The following is a 15,021-nucleotide window of genomic DNA, read 5'->3' as shown; positions in this document are numbered from 1 at the left end:
AACCTGGTTTAGTCCTGGTTTAGTCCTGGTTTAGTCCTGGTTTAGTCCTGGTTTAGACCTGGTTTAGACCTGGTTTAAACCTGGTTTAGTCCTGGTTTAGTCCTGGTTTAGTCCTGGTTTAGACCTGGTTTAAACCTGGTTTAGTCCTGGTTTAGTCCTGGTTTAGTCCTGGTTTAGTCCTGGTTTAGACCTGGTTTAGACCTGGTTTAGACCTGGTTTAGTCCTGGTTTAGTCCTGGTTTAGTCCTGGTTTAGACCTGGTTTAGACCTGGTTTAAACCTGGTTTAGTCCTGGTTTAGTCCTGGTTTAGTCCTGGTTTAGACCTGGTTTAAACCTGGTTTAGTCCTGGTTTAGTCCTGGTTTAGACCTGGTTTAGTCCTGGTTTAGACCTGGTTTAGACCTGGTTTAAACCTGGTTTAGTCCTGGTTTAGTCCTGGTTTAGACCTGGTTTAGACCTGGTTTAAACCTGGTTTAGTCCTGGTTTAGTCCTGGTTTAGACCTGGTTTAGACCTGGTTTAGTCCTGGTTTAGTCCTGGTTTAGACCTGGTTTAGACCTGGTTTAGTCCTGGTTTAGTCCTGGTTTAGACCTGGTTTAGACCTGGTTTAGACCTGGTTTAGTCCTGGTTTAGTCCTGGTTTAGACCTGGTTTAGACCTGGTTTAGTCCTGGTTTAACCTGGTTTAGTCCTGGTTTAGTCCTGGTTTAGACCTGGTTTAAACCTGGTTTAGTCCTGGTTTAGTCCTGGTTTAGACCTGGTTTAGACCTGGTTTTAAACCTGGTTTAGTCCTGGTTTAGTCCTGGTTTAGACCTGGTTTAGACCTGGTTTAGACCTGGTTTAGTCCTGGTTTAACCTGGTTTAGTCCTGGTTTAGTCCTGGTTTAGTCCTGGTTTAGTCCTGGTTTAGTCCTGGTTTAGACCTGGTTTAGACCTGGTTTAGTCCTGGTTTAGTCCTGGTTTAGTCCTGGTTTAGACCTGGTTTAGACCTGGTTTAAACCTGGTTTAGTCCTGGTTTAGTCCTGGTTTAGTCCTGGTTTAGTCCTGGTTTAGACCTGGTTTAGACCTGGTTTAAACCTGGTTTAGTCCTGGTTTAGTCCTGGTTTAGTCCTGGTTTAGACCTGGTTTAGACCTGGTTTAGACCTGGTTTAGTCCTGGTTTAGTCCTGGTTTAGTCCTGGTTTAGACCTGGTTTAGACCTGGTTTAACCTGGTTTAGTCTGGTTTAGTCCTGGTTTAGTCCTGGTTTAGTCCTGGTTTAGTCCTGGTTTAGACCTGGTTTAGACCTGGTTTAGTCCTGGTTTAGTCCTGGTTTAGTCCTGGTTTAGACCTGGTTTAGACCTGGTTTAGTCCTGGTTTAGTCCTGGTTTAGACCTGGTTTAGACCTGGTTTAGACCTGGTTTAGTCCTGGTTTAGTCCTGGTTTAGTCCTGGTTTAGACCTGGTTTAGACCTGGTTTAGTCCTGGTTAGTCCTGGTTTAGACCTGGTTTAGACCTGGTTTAGTCCTGGTTTAGTCCTGGTTTAGACCTGGTTTAGACCTGGTTTAAACCTGGTTTAGTCCTGGTTTAGTCCTGGTTTAGACCTGGTTTAGACCTGGTTTAGACCTGGTTTAGTCCTGGTTTAACCTGGTTTAGTCCTGGTTTAGTCCTGGTTTAGTCCTGGTTTAGTCCTGGTTTAGACCTGGTTTAGACCTGGTTTAAACCTGGTTTAGACCTGGTTTAGTCCTGGTTTAGACCTGGTTTAGTCCTGGTTTAGTCCTGGTTTAGTCCTGGTTTAGTCCTGGTTTAGTCCTGGTTTAGACCTGGTTTAGTCCTGGTTTAGTCCTGGTTTAGACCTGGTTTAGTCCTGGTTTAGTCCTGGTTTAGTCCTGGTTTAGTCCTGGTTTAGACCTGGTTTAAACCTGGTTTAGTCCTGGTTTAGTCCTGGTTTAGTCCTGGTTTAGTCCTGGTTTAAACCTGGTTTAGTCCTGGTTTAGTCCTGGTTTAGTCCTGGTTTAGACCTGGTTTAGACCTGGTTTAGTCCTGGTTTAGTCCTGGTTTAGTCCTGGTTTAGTCCTGGTTTAGACCTGGTTTAGTCCTGGTTTAGTCCTGGTTTAGTCCTGGTTTAGTCCTGGTTTAGACCTGGTTTAGACCTGGTTTAGTCCTGGTTTAGTCCTGGTTTAGACCTGGTTTAGACCTGGTTTAAACCTGGTTTAGTCCTGGTTTAGTCCTGGTTTAGACCTGGTTTAGACCTGGTTTAGACCTGGTTTAGTCCTGGTTTAACCTGGTTTAGTCCTGGTTTAGTCCTGGTTTAGTCCTGGTTTAGACCTGGTTTAGACCTGGTTTAAACCTGGTTTAGTCCTGGTTTAGTCCTGGTTTAGACCTGGTTTAGACCTGGTTTAAACCTGGTTTAGTCCTGGTTTAGTCCTGGTTTAGTCCTGGTTTAGTCCTGGTTTAGTCCTGGTTTAGACCTGGTTTAGTCCTGGTTTAGTCCTGGTTTAGACCTGGTTTAGACCTGGTTTAGTCCTGGTTTAGTCCTGGTTTAGTCCTGGTTTAGTCCTGGTTTAGTCCTGGTTTAGACCTGGTTTAAACCTGGTTTAGTCCTGGTTTAGTCCTGGTTTAGTCCTGGTTTAGTCCTGGTTTAACCTGGTTTAGTCCTGGTTTAGTCCTGGTTTAGTCCTGGTTTAGACCTGGTTTAGTCCTGGTTTAGTCCTGGTTTAGTCCTGGTTTAGTCCTGGTTTAGACCTGGTTTAGACCTGGTTTAGACCTGGTTTAGTCCTGGTTTAGTCCTGGTTTAGTCCTGGTTTAGACCTGGTTTAGACCTGGTTTAGTCCTGGTTTAGTCCTGGTTTAGTCCTGGTTTAGACCTGGTTTAGTCCTGGTTTAGTCCTGGTTTAGTCCTGGTTTAGACCTGGTTTAGACCTGGTTTAGTCCTGGTTTAGACCTGGTTTAGTCCTGGTTTAGACCTGGTTTAGACCTGGTTTAAACCTGGTTTAGTCCTGGTTTAGTCCTGGTTTAGACCTGGTTTAGACCTGGTTTAGACCTGGTTTAGTCCTGGTTTAGACCTGGTTTAGTCCTGGTTTAGACCTGGTTTAGACCTGGTTTAAACCTGGTTTAGTCCTGGTTTAGTCCTGGTTTAGACCTGGTTTAGACCTGGTTTAAACCTGGTTTAGTCCTGGTTTAGTCCTGGTTTAGTCCTGGTTTAAACCTGGTTTAGTCCTGGTTTAGTCCTGGTTTAGTCCTGGTTTAGTCCTGGTTTAGACCTGGTTTAGACCTGGTTTAAACCTGGTTTAGTCCTGGTTTAGTCCTGGTTTAGACCTGGTTTAGACCTGGTTTAAACCTGGTTTAGTCCTGGTTTAGTCCTGGTTTAGTCCTGGTTTAGTCCTGGTTTAGTCCTGGTTTAGACCTGGTTTAGACCTGGTTTAAACCTGGTTTAGTCCTGGTTTAGTCCTGGTTTAGACCTGGTTTAGACCTGGTTTAGACCTGGTTTAACCTGGTTTAGTCCTGGTTTAGTCCTGGTTTAGACCTGGTTTAGTCCTGGTTTAGTCCTGGTTTAGACCTGGTTTAAACCTGGTTTAGTCCTGGTTTAGTCCTGGTTTAGTCCTGGTTTAGACCTGGTTTAGACCTGGTTTAGTCCTGGTTTAGTCCTGGTTTAGTCCTGGTTTAAACCTGGTTTAGACCTGGTTTAGTCCTGGTTTAAACCTGGTTTAGTCCTGGTTTAGTCCTGGTTTAGACCTGGTTTAAACCTGGTTTAGTCCTGGTTTAGTCCTGGTTTAGACCTGGTTTAGACCTGGTTTAAACCTGGTTTAGTCCTGGTTTAGACCTGGTTTAGACCTGGTTTAGACCTGGTTTAGTCCTGGTTTAAACCTGGTTTAGTCCTGGTTTAGTCCTGGTTTAGTCCTGGTTTAGTCCTGGTTTAGACCTGGTTTAAACCTGGTTTAGTCCTGGTTTAGTCCTGGTTTAGTCCTGGTTTAGTCCTGGTTTAGACCTGGTTTAAACCTGGTTTAGTCCTGGTTTAGTCCTGGTTTAGTCCTGGTTTAGTCCTGGTTTAGTCCTGGTTTAGACCTGGTTTAAACCTGGTTTAGTCCTGGTTTAGTCCTGGTTTAGTCCTGGTTTAGTCCTGGTTTAAACCTGGTTTAGTCCTGGTTTAGTCCTGGTTTAGTCCTGGTTTAGTCCTGGTTTAGACCTGGTTTAGACCTGGTTTAAACCTGGTTTAGTCCTGGTTTAGTCCTGGTTTAGTCCTGGTTTAGTCCTGGTTTAGTCCTGGTTTAGTCCTGGTTTAGACCTGGTTTAGACCTGGTTTAGTCCTGGTTTAGTCCTGGTTTAGTCCTGGTTTAGACCTGGTTTAGACCTGGTTTAGACCTGGTTTAGACCTGGTTTAGTCCTGGTTTAAACCTGGTTTAGTCCTGGTTTAGTCCTGGTTTAGTCCTGGTTTAGTCCTGGTTTAGACCTGGTTTAAACCTGGTTTAGTCCTGGTTTAGTCCTGGTTTAGACCTGGTTTAGACCTGGTTTAAACCTGGTTTAGTCCTGGTTTAGTCCTGGTTTAGACCTGGTTTAGACCTGGTTTAGACCTGGTTTAGTCCTGGTTTAAACCTGGTTTAGTCCTGGTTTAGTCCTGGTTTAGTCCTGGTTTAGTCCTGGTTTAGTCCTGGTTTAGACCTGGTTTAGACCTGGTTTAAACCTGGTTTAGTCCTGGTTTAGTCCTGGTTTAGACCTGGTTTAGACCTGGTTTAAACCTGGTTTAGTCCTGGTTTAGTCCTGGTTTAGTCCTGGTTTAGTCCTGGTTAAGTCCTGGTTTAGACCTGGTTTAGTCCTGGTTTAGTCCTGGTTTAGACCTGGTTTAGTCCTGGTTTAGTCCTGGTTTAGTCCTGGTTTAGTCCTGGTTTAACCTGGTTTAGTCCTGGTTTAGTCCTGGTTTAGTCCTGGTTTAGTCCTGGTTTAGTCCTGGTTTAGACCTGGTTTAAACCTGGTTTAGTCCTGGTTTAGTCCTGGTTTAGTCCTGGTTTAGTCCTGGTTTAGTCCTGGTTAAGTCCTGGTTTAAACCTGGTTTAGTCCTGGTTTAGTCCTGGTTTAGTCCTGGTTTAGACCTGGTTTAGACCTGGTTTAGTCCTGGTTTAGTCCTGGTTTAGTCCTGGTTTAGACCTGGTTTAGTCCTGGTTTAGTCCTGGTTTAGTCCTGGTTTAGTCCTGGTTTAGACCTGGTTTAAACCTGGTTTAGTCCTGGTTTAGTCCTGGTTTAGACCTGGTTTAGACCTGGTTTAAACCTGGTTTAGTCCTGGTTTAGTCCTGGTTTAGACCTGGTTTAGACCTGGTTTAGACCTGGTTTAGTCCTGGTCTAAACCTGGTTTAGTCCTGGTTTAGTCCTGGTTTAGTCCTGGTTTAGTCCTGGTTTAGACCTGGTTTAGACCTGGTTTAAACCTGGTTTAGTCCTGGTTTAGTCCTGGTTTAGACCTGGTTTAGACCTGGTTTAAACCTGGTTTAGTCCTGGTTTAGTCCTGGTTTAGTCCTGGTTTAGTCCTGGTTAAGTCCTGGTTTAGACCTGGTTTAGTCCTGGTTTAGTCCTGGTTTAGACCTGGTTTAAACCTGGTTTAGTCCTGGTTTAGTCCTGGTTTAGTCCTGGTTTAGTCCTGGTTTAGTCCTGGTTTAGTCCTGGTTTAGACCTGGTTTAAACCTGGTTTAGTCCTGGTTTAGTCCTGGTTTAGTCCTGGTTTAGTCCTGGTTTAGTCCTGGTTTAAACCTGGTTTAGTCCTGGTTTAGTCCTGGTTTAGTCCTGGTTTAGACCTGGTTTAGACCTGGTTTAGTCCTGGTTTAGTCCTGGTTTAGTCCTGGTTTAGTCCTGGTTTAGACCTGGTTTAGACCTGGTTTAGACCTGGTTTAGTCCTGGTTTAGACCTGGTTTAGACCTGGTTTAAACCTGGTTTAGTCCTGGTTTAGTCCTGGTTTAGTCCTGGTTTAGTCCTGGTTTAGACCTGGTTTAAACCTGGTTTAGTCCTGGTTTAGTCCTGGTTTAGTCCTGGTTTAGTCCTGGTTTAAACCTGGTTTAGTCCTGGTTTAGTCCTGGTTTAGTCCTGGTTTAGACCTGGTTTAGACCTGGTTTAAACCTGGTTTAGTCCTGGTTTAGTCCTGGTTTAGTCCTGGTTTAGTCCTGGTTTAGACCTGGTTTAGACCTGGTTTAGACCTGGTTTAGTCCTGGTTTAGACCTGGTTTAGACCTGGTTTAGACCTGGTTTAGACCTGGTTTAGTCCTGGTTTAAACCTGGTTTAGTCCTGGTTTAGTCCTGGTTTAGTCCTGGTTTAGACCTGGTTTAGTCCTGGTTTAGGCCTGGTTTAGTCCTGGTTTAGACCTGGTTTAAACCTGGTTTAGTCCTGGTTTATTCCTGGTTTAGACCTGGTTTAGACCTGGTTTAAACCTGGTTTAGTCCTGGTTTAGTCCTGGTTTAGACCTGGTTTAGTCCTGGTTTAGTCCTGGTTTAGTCCTGGTTTAGTCCTGGTTTAGACCTGGTTTAGACCTGGTTTAAACCTGGTTTAGTCCTGGTTTAGTCCTGGTTTAGACCTGGTTTAGACCTGGTTTAAACCTGGTTTAGTCCTGGTTTAGTCCTGGTTTAGTCCTGGTTAAGTCCTGGTTTAGACCTGGTTTAGTCCTGGTTTAGTCCTGGTTTAGACCTGGTTTAGTCCTGGTTTAGTCCTGGTTTAGTCCTGGTTTAGTCCTGGTTTAGACCTGGTTTAAACCTGGTTTAGTCCTGGTTTAGTCCTGGTTTAGTCCTGGTTTAGTCCTGGTTTAGTCCTGGTTTAGACCTGGTTTAAACCTGGTTTAGTCCTGGTTTAGTCCTGGTTTAGTCCTGGTTTAGTCCTGGTTAAGTCCTGGTTTAAACCTGGTTTAGTCCTGGTTTAGTCCTGGTTTAGTCCTGGTTTAGTCCTGGTTTAGACCTGGTTTAGACCTGGTTTAGTCCTGGTTTAGTCCTGGTTTAGTCCTGGTTTAGACCTGGTTTAGTCCTGGTTTAGTCCTGGTTTAGTCCTGGTTTAGACCTGGTTTAAACCTGGTTTAGTCCTGGTTTAGTCCTGGTTTAGACCTGGTTTAGACCTGGTTTAAACCTGGTTTAGTCCTGGTTTAGTCCTGGTTTAGACCTGGTTTAGACCTGGTTTAGACCTGGTTTAGTCCTGGTTTAAACCTGGTTTAGTCCTGGTTTAGTCCTGGTTTAGTCCTGGTTTAGACCTGGTTTAGACCTGGTTTAAACCTGGTTTAGTCCTGGTTTAGTCCTGGTTTAGACCTGGTTTAGACCTGGTTTAAACCTGGTTTAGTCCTGGTTTAGTCCTGGTTTAGTCCTGGTTTAGTCCTGGTTAAGTCCTGGTTTAGACCTGGTTTAGTCCTGGTTTAGTCCTGGTTTAGACCTGGTTTAAACCTGGTTTAGTCCTGGTTTAGTCCTGGTTTAGTCCTGGTTTAGTCCTGGTTTAGTCCTGGTTTAAACCTGGTTTAGTCCTGGTTTAGTCCTGGTTTAGTCCTGGTTTAGTCCTGGTTTAGACCTGGTTTAGACCTGGTTTAGTCCTGGTTTAGTCCTGGTTTAGTCCTGGTTTAGTCCTGGTTTAGACCTGGTTTAGTCCTGGTTTAGTCCTGGTTTAGTCCTGGTTTAGTCCTGGTTTAGACCTGGTTTAAACCTGGTTTAGTCCTGGTTTAGTCCTGGTTTAGACCTGGTTTAGACCTGGTTTAAACCTGGTTTAGTCCTGGTTTAGTCCTGGTTTAGACCTGGTTTAGACCTGGTTTAGTCCTGGTTTAAACCTGGTTTAGTCCTGGTTTAGTCCTGGTTTAGTCCTGGTTTAGTCCTGGTTTAGACCTGGTTTAGACCTGGTTTAAACCTGGTTTAGTCCTGGTTTAGTCCTGGTTTAGACCTGGTTTAGACCTGGTTTAAACCTGGTTTAGTCCTGGTTTAGTCCTGGTTTAGTCCTGGTTTAGTCCTGGTTAAGTCCTGGTTTAGACCTGGTTTAGTCCTGGTTTAGTCCTGGTTTAGACCTGGTTTAAACCTGGTTTAGTCCTGGTTTAGTCCTGGTTTAGTCCTGGTTTAGTCCTGGTTTAGTCCTGGTTTAGACCTGGTTTAAACCTGGTTTAGTCCTGGTTTAGTCCTGGTTTAGTCCTGGTTTAGTCCTGGTTTAAACCTGGTTTAGTCCTGGTTTAGTCCTGGTTTAGTCCTGGTTTAGTCCTGGTTTAGTCCTGGTTTAGTCCTGGTTTAGTCCTGGTTTAGTCCTGGTTTAGACCTGGTTTAGACCTGGTTTAGACCTGGTTTAGTCCTGGTTTAGTCCTGGTTTAGTCCTGGTTTAGACCTGGTTTAGACCTGGTTTAAACCTGGTTTAGTCCTGGTTTAGTCCTGGTTTAGACCTGGTTTAAACCTGGTTTAGTCCTGGTTTAGTCCTGGTTTAGACCTGGTTTAGACCTGGTTTAAACCTGGTTTAGTCCTGGTTTAGTCCTGGTTTAGTCCTGGTTTAGTCCTGGTTTAGACCTGGTTTAGACCTGGTTTAAACCTGGTTTAGTCCTGGTTTAAACCTGGTTTAGTCCTGGTTTAGACCTGGTTTAGACCTGGTTTAGACCTGGTTTAAACCTGGTTTAGTCCTGGTTTAGTCCTGGTTTAGACCTGGTTTAGTCCTGGTTTAGTCCTGGTTTAGACCTGGTTTAAACCTGGTTTAGTCCTGGTTTAGTCCTGGTTTAGTCCTGGTTTAGTCCTGGTTTAGACCTGGTTTAGTCCTGGTTTATTCCTGGTTTAGTCCTGGTTTAGACCTGGTTTAGACCTGGTTTAGTCCTGGTTTAAACCTGGTTTAGTCCTGGTTTAGTCCTGGTTTAGTCCTGGTTTAGACCTGGTTTAGTCCTGGTTTAGTCCTGGTTTAGTCCTGGTTTAGACCTGGTTTAAACCTGGTTTAGTCCTGGTTTAGTCCTGGTTTAGACCTGGTTTAGACCTGGTTTAAACCTGGTTTAGTCCTGGTTTAGTCCTGGTTTAGACCTGGTTTAGACCTGGTTTAGACCTGGTTTAGTCCTGGTTTAAACCTGGTTTAGTCCTGGTTTAGTCCTGGTTTAGTCCTGGTTTAGTCCTGGTTTAGTCCTGGTTTAGACCTGGTTTAGACCTGGTTTAAACCTGGTTCAGTCCTGGTTTAGTCCTGGTTTAGACCTGGTTTAGACCTGGTTTAAACCTGGTTTAGTCCTGGTTTAGTCCTGGTTTAGACCTGGTTTAGACCTGGTTTAGACCTGGTTTAGTCCTGGTTTAAACCTGGTTTAGTCCTGGTTTAGTCCTGGTTTAGTCCTGGTTTAGTCCTGGTTTAGTCCTGGTTTAGACCTGGTTTAGACCTGGTTTAAACCTGGTTTAGTCCTGGTTTAGTCCTGGTTTAGACCTGGTTTAGACCTGGTTTAAACCTGGTTTAGTCCTGGTTTAGTCCTGGTTTAGTCCTGGTTTAGTCCTGGTTTAGACCTGGTTTAGACCTGGTTTAAACCTGGTTTAGTCCTGGTTTAGTCCTGGTTTAGACCTGGTTTAGTCCTGGTTTAGTCCTGGTTTAGACCTGTTTTAAACCTGGTTTAGTCCTGGTTTAGTCCTGGTTTAGTCCTGGTTTAGTCCTGGTTTAGACCTGGTTTAGACCTGGTTTAGTCCTGGTTTAGTCCTGGTTTAGTCCTGGTTTAGACCTGGTTTAGACCTGGTTTAGTCCTGGTTTAAACCTGGTTTAGTCCTGGTTTAGTCCTGGTTTAGTCCTGGTTTAGACCTGGTTTAGTCCTGGTTTAGTCCTGGTTTAGTCCTGGTTTAGACCTGGTTTAAACCTGGTTTAGTCCTGGTTTAGTCCTGGTTTAGACCTGGTTTAGACCTGGTTTAAACCTGGTTTAGTCCTGGTTTAGTCCTGGTTTAGACCTGGTTTAGACCTGGTTTAGACCTGGTTTAGTCCTGGTTTAAACCTGGTTTAGTCCTGGTTTAGTCCTGGTTTAGTCCTGGTTTATTCCTGGTTTAGACCTGGTTTAGACCTGGTTTAAACCTGGTTTAGTCCTGGTTTAGTCCTGGTTTAGACCTGGTTTAGACCTGGTTTAAACCTGGTTTAGTCCTGGTTTAGTCCTGGTTTAGACCTGGTTTAGACCTGGTTTAGACCTGGTTTAGTCCTGGTTTAAACCTGGTTTAGTCCTGGTTTAGTCCTGGTTTAGTCCTGGTTTAGTCCTGGTTTAGACCTGGTTTAGACCTGGTTTAAACCTGGTTTAGTCCTGGTTTAGTCCTGGTTTAGACCTGGTTTAGACCTGGTTTAAACCTGGTTTAGTCCTGGTTTAGTCCTGGTTTAGTCCTGGTTTAGTCCTGGTTAAGTCCTGGTTTAGACCTGGTTTAGTCCTGGTTTAGTCCTGGTTTAGACCTGGTTTAAACCTGGTTTAGTCCTGGTTTAGTCCTGGTTTAGACCTGGTTTAGTCCTGGTTTAGTCCTGGTTTAGTCCTGGTTTAGTCCTGGTTTAGTCCTGGTTTAGACCTGGTTTAAACCTGGTTTAGTCCTGGTTTAGTCCTGGTTTAGTCCTGGTTTAGTCCTGGTTTAGTCCTGGTTAAGTCCTGGTTTAAACCTGGTTTAGTCCTGGTTTAGTCCTGGTTTAGACCTGGTTTAGTCCTGGTTTAGTCCTGGTTTAGTCCTGGTTTAGACCTGGTTTAGACCTGGTTTAGTCCTGGTTTAGTCCTGGTTTAGACCTGGTTTAGACCTGGTTTAGTCCTGGTTTAGTCCTGGTTTAGTCCTGGTTTAGACCTGGTTTAGTCCTGGTTTAGTCCTGGTTTAGACCTTGTTTAGTCCTGGTTTAGTCCTGGTTTAGACCTGGTTTAGACCTGGTTTAGTCCTGGTTTAAACCTGGTTTAGTCCTGGTTTAGTCCTGGTTTAGTCCTGGTTTAGACCTGGTTTAGTCCTGGTTTAGTCCTGGTTTAGTCCTGGTTTAGACCTGGTTTAAACCTGGTTTAGTCCTGGTTTAGTCCTGGTTTAGACCTGGTTTAGACCTGGTTTAGACCTGGTTTAGTCCTGGTTTAAACCTGGTTTAGTCCTGGTTTAGTCCTGGTTTAGACCTGGTTTAGACCTGGTTTAAACCTGGTTTAGTCCTGGTTTAGTCCTGGTTTAGACCTGGTTTAGACCTGGTTTAAACCTGGTTTAGTCCTGGTTTAGTCCTGGTTTAGACCTGGTTTAGACCTGGTTTAGACCTGGTTTAGTCCTGGTTTAAACCTGGTTTAGTCCTGGTTTAGTCCTGGTTTAGTCCTGGTTTAGTCCTGGTTTAGTCCTGGTTTAGACCTGGTTTAGACCTGGTTTAAACCTGGTTTAGTCCTGGTTTAGTCCTGGTTTAGACCTGGTTTAGACCTGGTTTAAACCTGGTTTAGTCCTGGTTTAGTCCTGGTTTAGTCCTGGTTTAGTCCTGGTTAAGTCCTGGTTTAGACCTGGTTTAGTCCTGGTTTAGTCCTGGTTTAGACCTGGTTTAAACCTGGTTTAGTCCTGGTTTAGTCCTGGTTTAGTCCTGGTTTACTCCTGGTTTAGTCCTGGTTTAGACCTGGTTTAAACCTGGTTTAGTCCTGGTTTAGTCCTGGTTTAGTCCTGGTTTAGTCCTGGTTTAGACCTGGTTTAAACCTGGTTTAGTCCTGGTTTAGTCCTGGTTTAGTCCTGGTTTAGACCTGGTTTAAACCTGGTTTAGTCCTGGTTTAGTCCTGGTTTAGTCCTGGTTTAGACCTGTTTTAAACCTGGTTTAGTCCTGGTTTAGTCCTGGTTTAGTCCTGGTTAAGTCCTGGTTTAGACCTGGTTTAGTCCTGGTTTAGTCCTGGTTTAGACCTGGTTTAAACCTGGTTTAGTCCTGGTTTAGTCCTGGTTTAGTCCTGGTTTAGTCCTGGTTTAGTCCTGGTTTAGACCTGGTTTAAACCTGGTTTAGTCCTGGTTTAGTCCTGGTTTAGTCCTGGTTTAGTCCTGGTTTAGACCTGGTTTAAACCTGGTTTAGTCCTGGTTTAGTCCTGGTTTAGTCCTGGTTTAGTCCTGGTTTAGTCCTGGTTAAGTCCTGGTTTAAACCTGGTTTAGTCCTGGTTTAGTCCTGGTTTAGTCCTGGTTTAGACCTGGTTTAGACCTGGTTTAAACCTGGTTTAGTCCTGGTTTAGTCCTGGTTTAGTCCTTGTTTAGTCCTGGTTTAGTCCTGGTTTAGACCTGGTTTAAACCTGGTTTAGTCCTGGTTTAGTCCTGGTTTAGACCTGGTTTAGTCCTGGTTTAGTCCTGGTTTAGTCCTGGTTTAGACCTGGTTTAGTCCTGGTTTAGACCTGGTTTAGACCTGGTTTAGTCCTGGTTTAGTCCTGGTTTAGTCCTGGTTTAGACCTGGTTTAGTCCTGGTTTAGTCCTGGTTTAGTCCTGGTTTAGTCCTGGTTTAGACCTGGTTTAGACCTGGTTTAGACCTGCTTCTTGTCTCCTCAGCTGGAGGGCGATGACAAGACCCTTCGGAAGGAGATCAGTTACGCCATCAAGAACATTCACGGAATCAGGTGAGAATGAAGTCGACACCAGACGAAGAGTGCAGTGCCTCCTGTTGGACACCGGGGGCAGTCAATGGCCTCGTGTGTTTTCAATGTGTCCAACCCTCGTGTAATACAAGCACCTTCACCTCACAGCAAGAAGGGTACAGGCGTCTTCCAACAACCCAAACATGCAGCAAAGGATCTGGAGATGGCCCCGGGCCCCTGAAAAATGGGTCAAATGCAGAGATGATAAAGGCTAATCTCAAATCTGCGACATCAGATCAGACACAAAGCTCTCGATCCAAGAGAATGAGGTTCTGAGCAGGACAAAAGATGAAGAGAAAGAGAAAAAAACTAAACTCTTGAAAAAGAAATGAAGCTTTAAGATTCAACCTTCCGGTCGTTTATAATAGTGACAGAAGACACTGGAGTTCAGGACCACAGAAGACACTGGAGTTCAGGACCACAGAAGACACTGGAGTTCAGGACCACAGAAGACACTGGAGTTCAGGACCACAGAAGACACTGGAGTTCAGGACCACAGAAGACACTGGAGTTCAGGACCACAGAAGACACTGGAGTTCAGGACCACAGAAGACACTGGAGTTCAGGACCACAGAAGACACTGGAGTTCAGGTCCACAGAAGACACTGGAGTTCAGGACCACAGAAGACACTGGAGTTCAGGACCACAGAAGACACTGGAGTTCAGGACCACAGAAGACACTGGAGTTCAGGACCACAGAAGACACTGGAGTTCAGGACCACAGAAGACACTGGAGTTCAGGACCACAGAAGACACTGGAGTTCAGGACCACAGAAGACACTGGAGTTCAGGACCACAGAAGGTTTGAAGCAGGAAAAAAGATGGTTTGAAAGACGAGTTAAAGAAGCTATTTTTGTTAAAAAAGAAAGACCTTCTTTAAACAGAAATGGAGGGCTAAGATTCAATCTTCCTGTTATTTATAATGGGTTACTGAACCCCTGGAAAGGTAGAGGACCAGGACAAGGACATTCGGATGCTAATCAGGTCCTCAGGGTGGTTGAGCCAGGGTCTCACTAAGACAAAGAGGATTCTAATAGCCCATTAAAATTCTGAATAGGCTCGGTAGATACAAGGGGGAGTTTCTGTTGAAACAAACAACTCTTTCTACTTCAGGAAGGCTCCGCCCAATGGGCGGGTCTTACCACAGAACAGTATTAATATCGGAGTTCTTGACCTAAATTCTTTTATTGACAATGACTCTTGGATGAAGTCGAAACGTCTATTTTTTCAAACTGAGTCCAGATGAAACAACTGAAGCTAGAACCACAGAGACAAAACAGATCAATAAAATAAAGACAAACTACATCAACTCTTAGGGTCTGAGTGAGATGAGTACTGCAGTAGTAGTAAGTACTGCAGTAGTAGTAAGTACTGCAGTAGTAGTAAGTACTGCAGTAGTAGTAAGTACTGCAGTAGTAGTAAGTACTGCAGTAGTAGTAAAAGTACTTCTTGATTGCAGGACGGGTCTGTTCACTCCTGACATGGCGTTCGAGACGATCGTGAAGCGTCAGATCGCTCAGATCAAAGAGCCGTGTACGAAGTGTGTGGATCTGGTGATCTCTGAACTCGTCAACACTGTGCGACAGTGCACGCAGAAGGTACCACAATGACCCTCAGCAGAGCCACTATGACCTTCAGCAGGTCCAGAGTAGTTATGACCCTCAGCAGGTACCAGAGCCGTTATGACCTTCAGCAGGTCCAGAGTAGTTATGACCCTCAGCAGGTACCAGAGCCGTTATGACCTTCAGCAGGTCCAGAGTAGTTATGACCCTCAGCAGGTACCAGAGCCGTTATGACCTTCAGCAGGTCCAGAGTAGTTATGACCCTCAGCAGGTACCAGAGCCGTTATGACCTTCAGCAGGTCCAGAGCCGTTATGACCTTCAGCAGGTACCAGAGCCGTTATGACCCTCAGCAGGTACCAGAGCCGTTATGACCTTCAGCAGGTACCAGAGCCGTTATGACCTTCAGCAGGTACCAGAGCCGTTATGACCTTCAGCAGGTACCAGAGCCATTATGACCTTCAGCAGGTACCAGAGTAGTTATGACTTCAGCAGGTCCAGAGCAGTTATGATCCTCAGCAGGTACCAGAGTAGTTATGACCCTCAGCAGGTACCAGAGCCGTTATGACCTTCAGCAGGTCCAGAGCCGTTATGACCTTCAGCAGGTACCAGAGCCGTTATGACCTTCAGCAGGTACCAGAGCCGTTATGACCTTCAGCAGGTACCAGAGCCGTTATGACCTTCAGCAGGTACCAGAGTAGTTATGACTTCAGCAGGTCCAGAGCAGTTATGATCCTCAGCAGGTACCAGAGCCGTTATGACCTTCAGCAGGTCCAGAGTAGTTATGACCCTCAGCAGGTACCAGAGCCGTTATGACCTTCAGCAGGTCCAGAGTAGTTATGACCCTCAGCAGGTACCAGAGCCGTTATGACCTTCAGCAGGTACCAGAGTAGTTATGACCCTCAGCAGGTACCAGAGCCGTTATGACCTTCAGCAGGTCCAGAGCCGTTATGACCTTCAGCAGGTACCAGAGCCGTTATGACCCTCAGCAGGTACCA

General features: G+C 45.1%; 1 protein-coding gene across 1 annotated transcript in view; it reads left to right on the top strand.

Moving 5' to 3' along the window:
• Positions 1-15,021, top strand: part of LOC140346746 (dynamin-1-like) — a 64,567-nt gene that overhangs the window by 22,823 nt on the left and 26,723 nt on the right. The window contains exons 8-9 of the mRNA XM_072432931.1: positions 12,378-12,445; positions 13,923-14,061. Coding sequence (XP_072289032.1) covers positions 12,378-12,445; positions 13,923-14,061 — 207 coding nt within the window. The remainder of the gene's footprint in view (positions 1-12,377; positions 12,446-13,922; positions 14,062-15,021) is intronic.

The sequence above is a fragment of the Eucyclogobius newberryi genome, unplaced genomic scaffold (genome assembly GCF_026437365.1).
Source record: "Eucyclogobius newberryi isolate DKJ021-1_F unplaced genomic scaffold, fEucNew1.0.hap1 SCAF_6, whole genome shotgun sequence".
Lineage (NCBI taxonomy): Eukaryota > Metazoa > Chordata > Actinopteri > Gobiiformes > Gobiidae > Eucyclogobius > Eucyclogobius newberryi.
The sequence above is the reverse complement of the archived record's forward strand: the minus strand, read 5'-3'. Positions and strand labels throughout refer to the sequence as shown.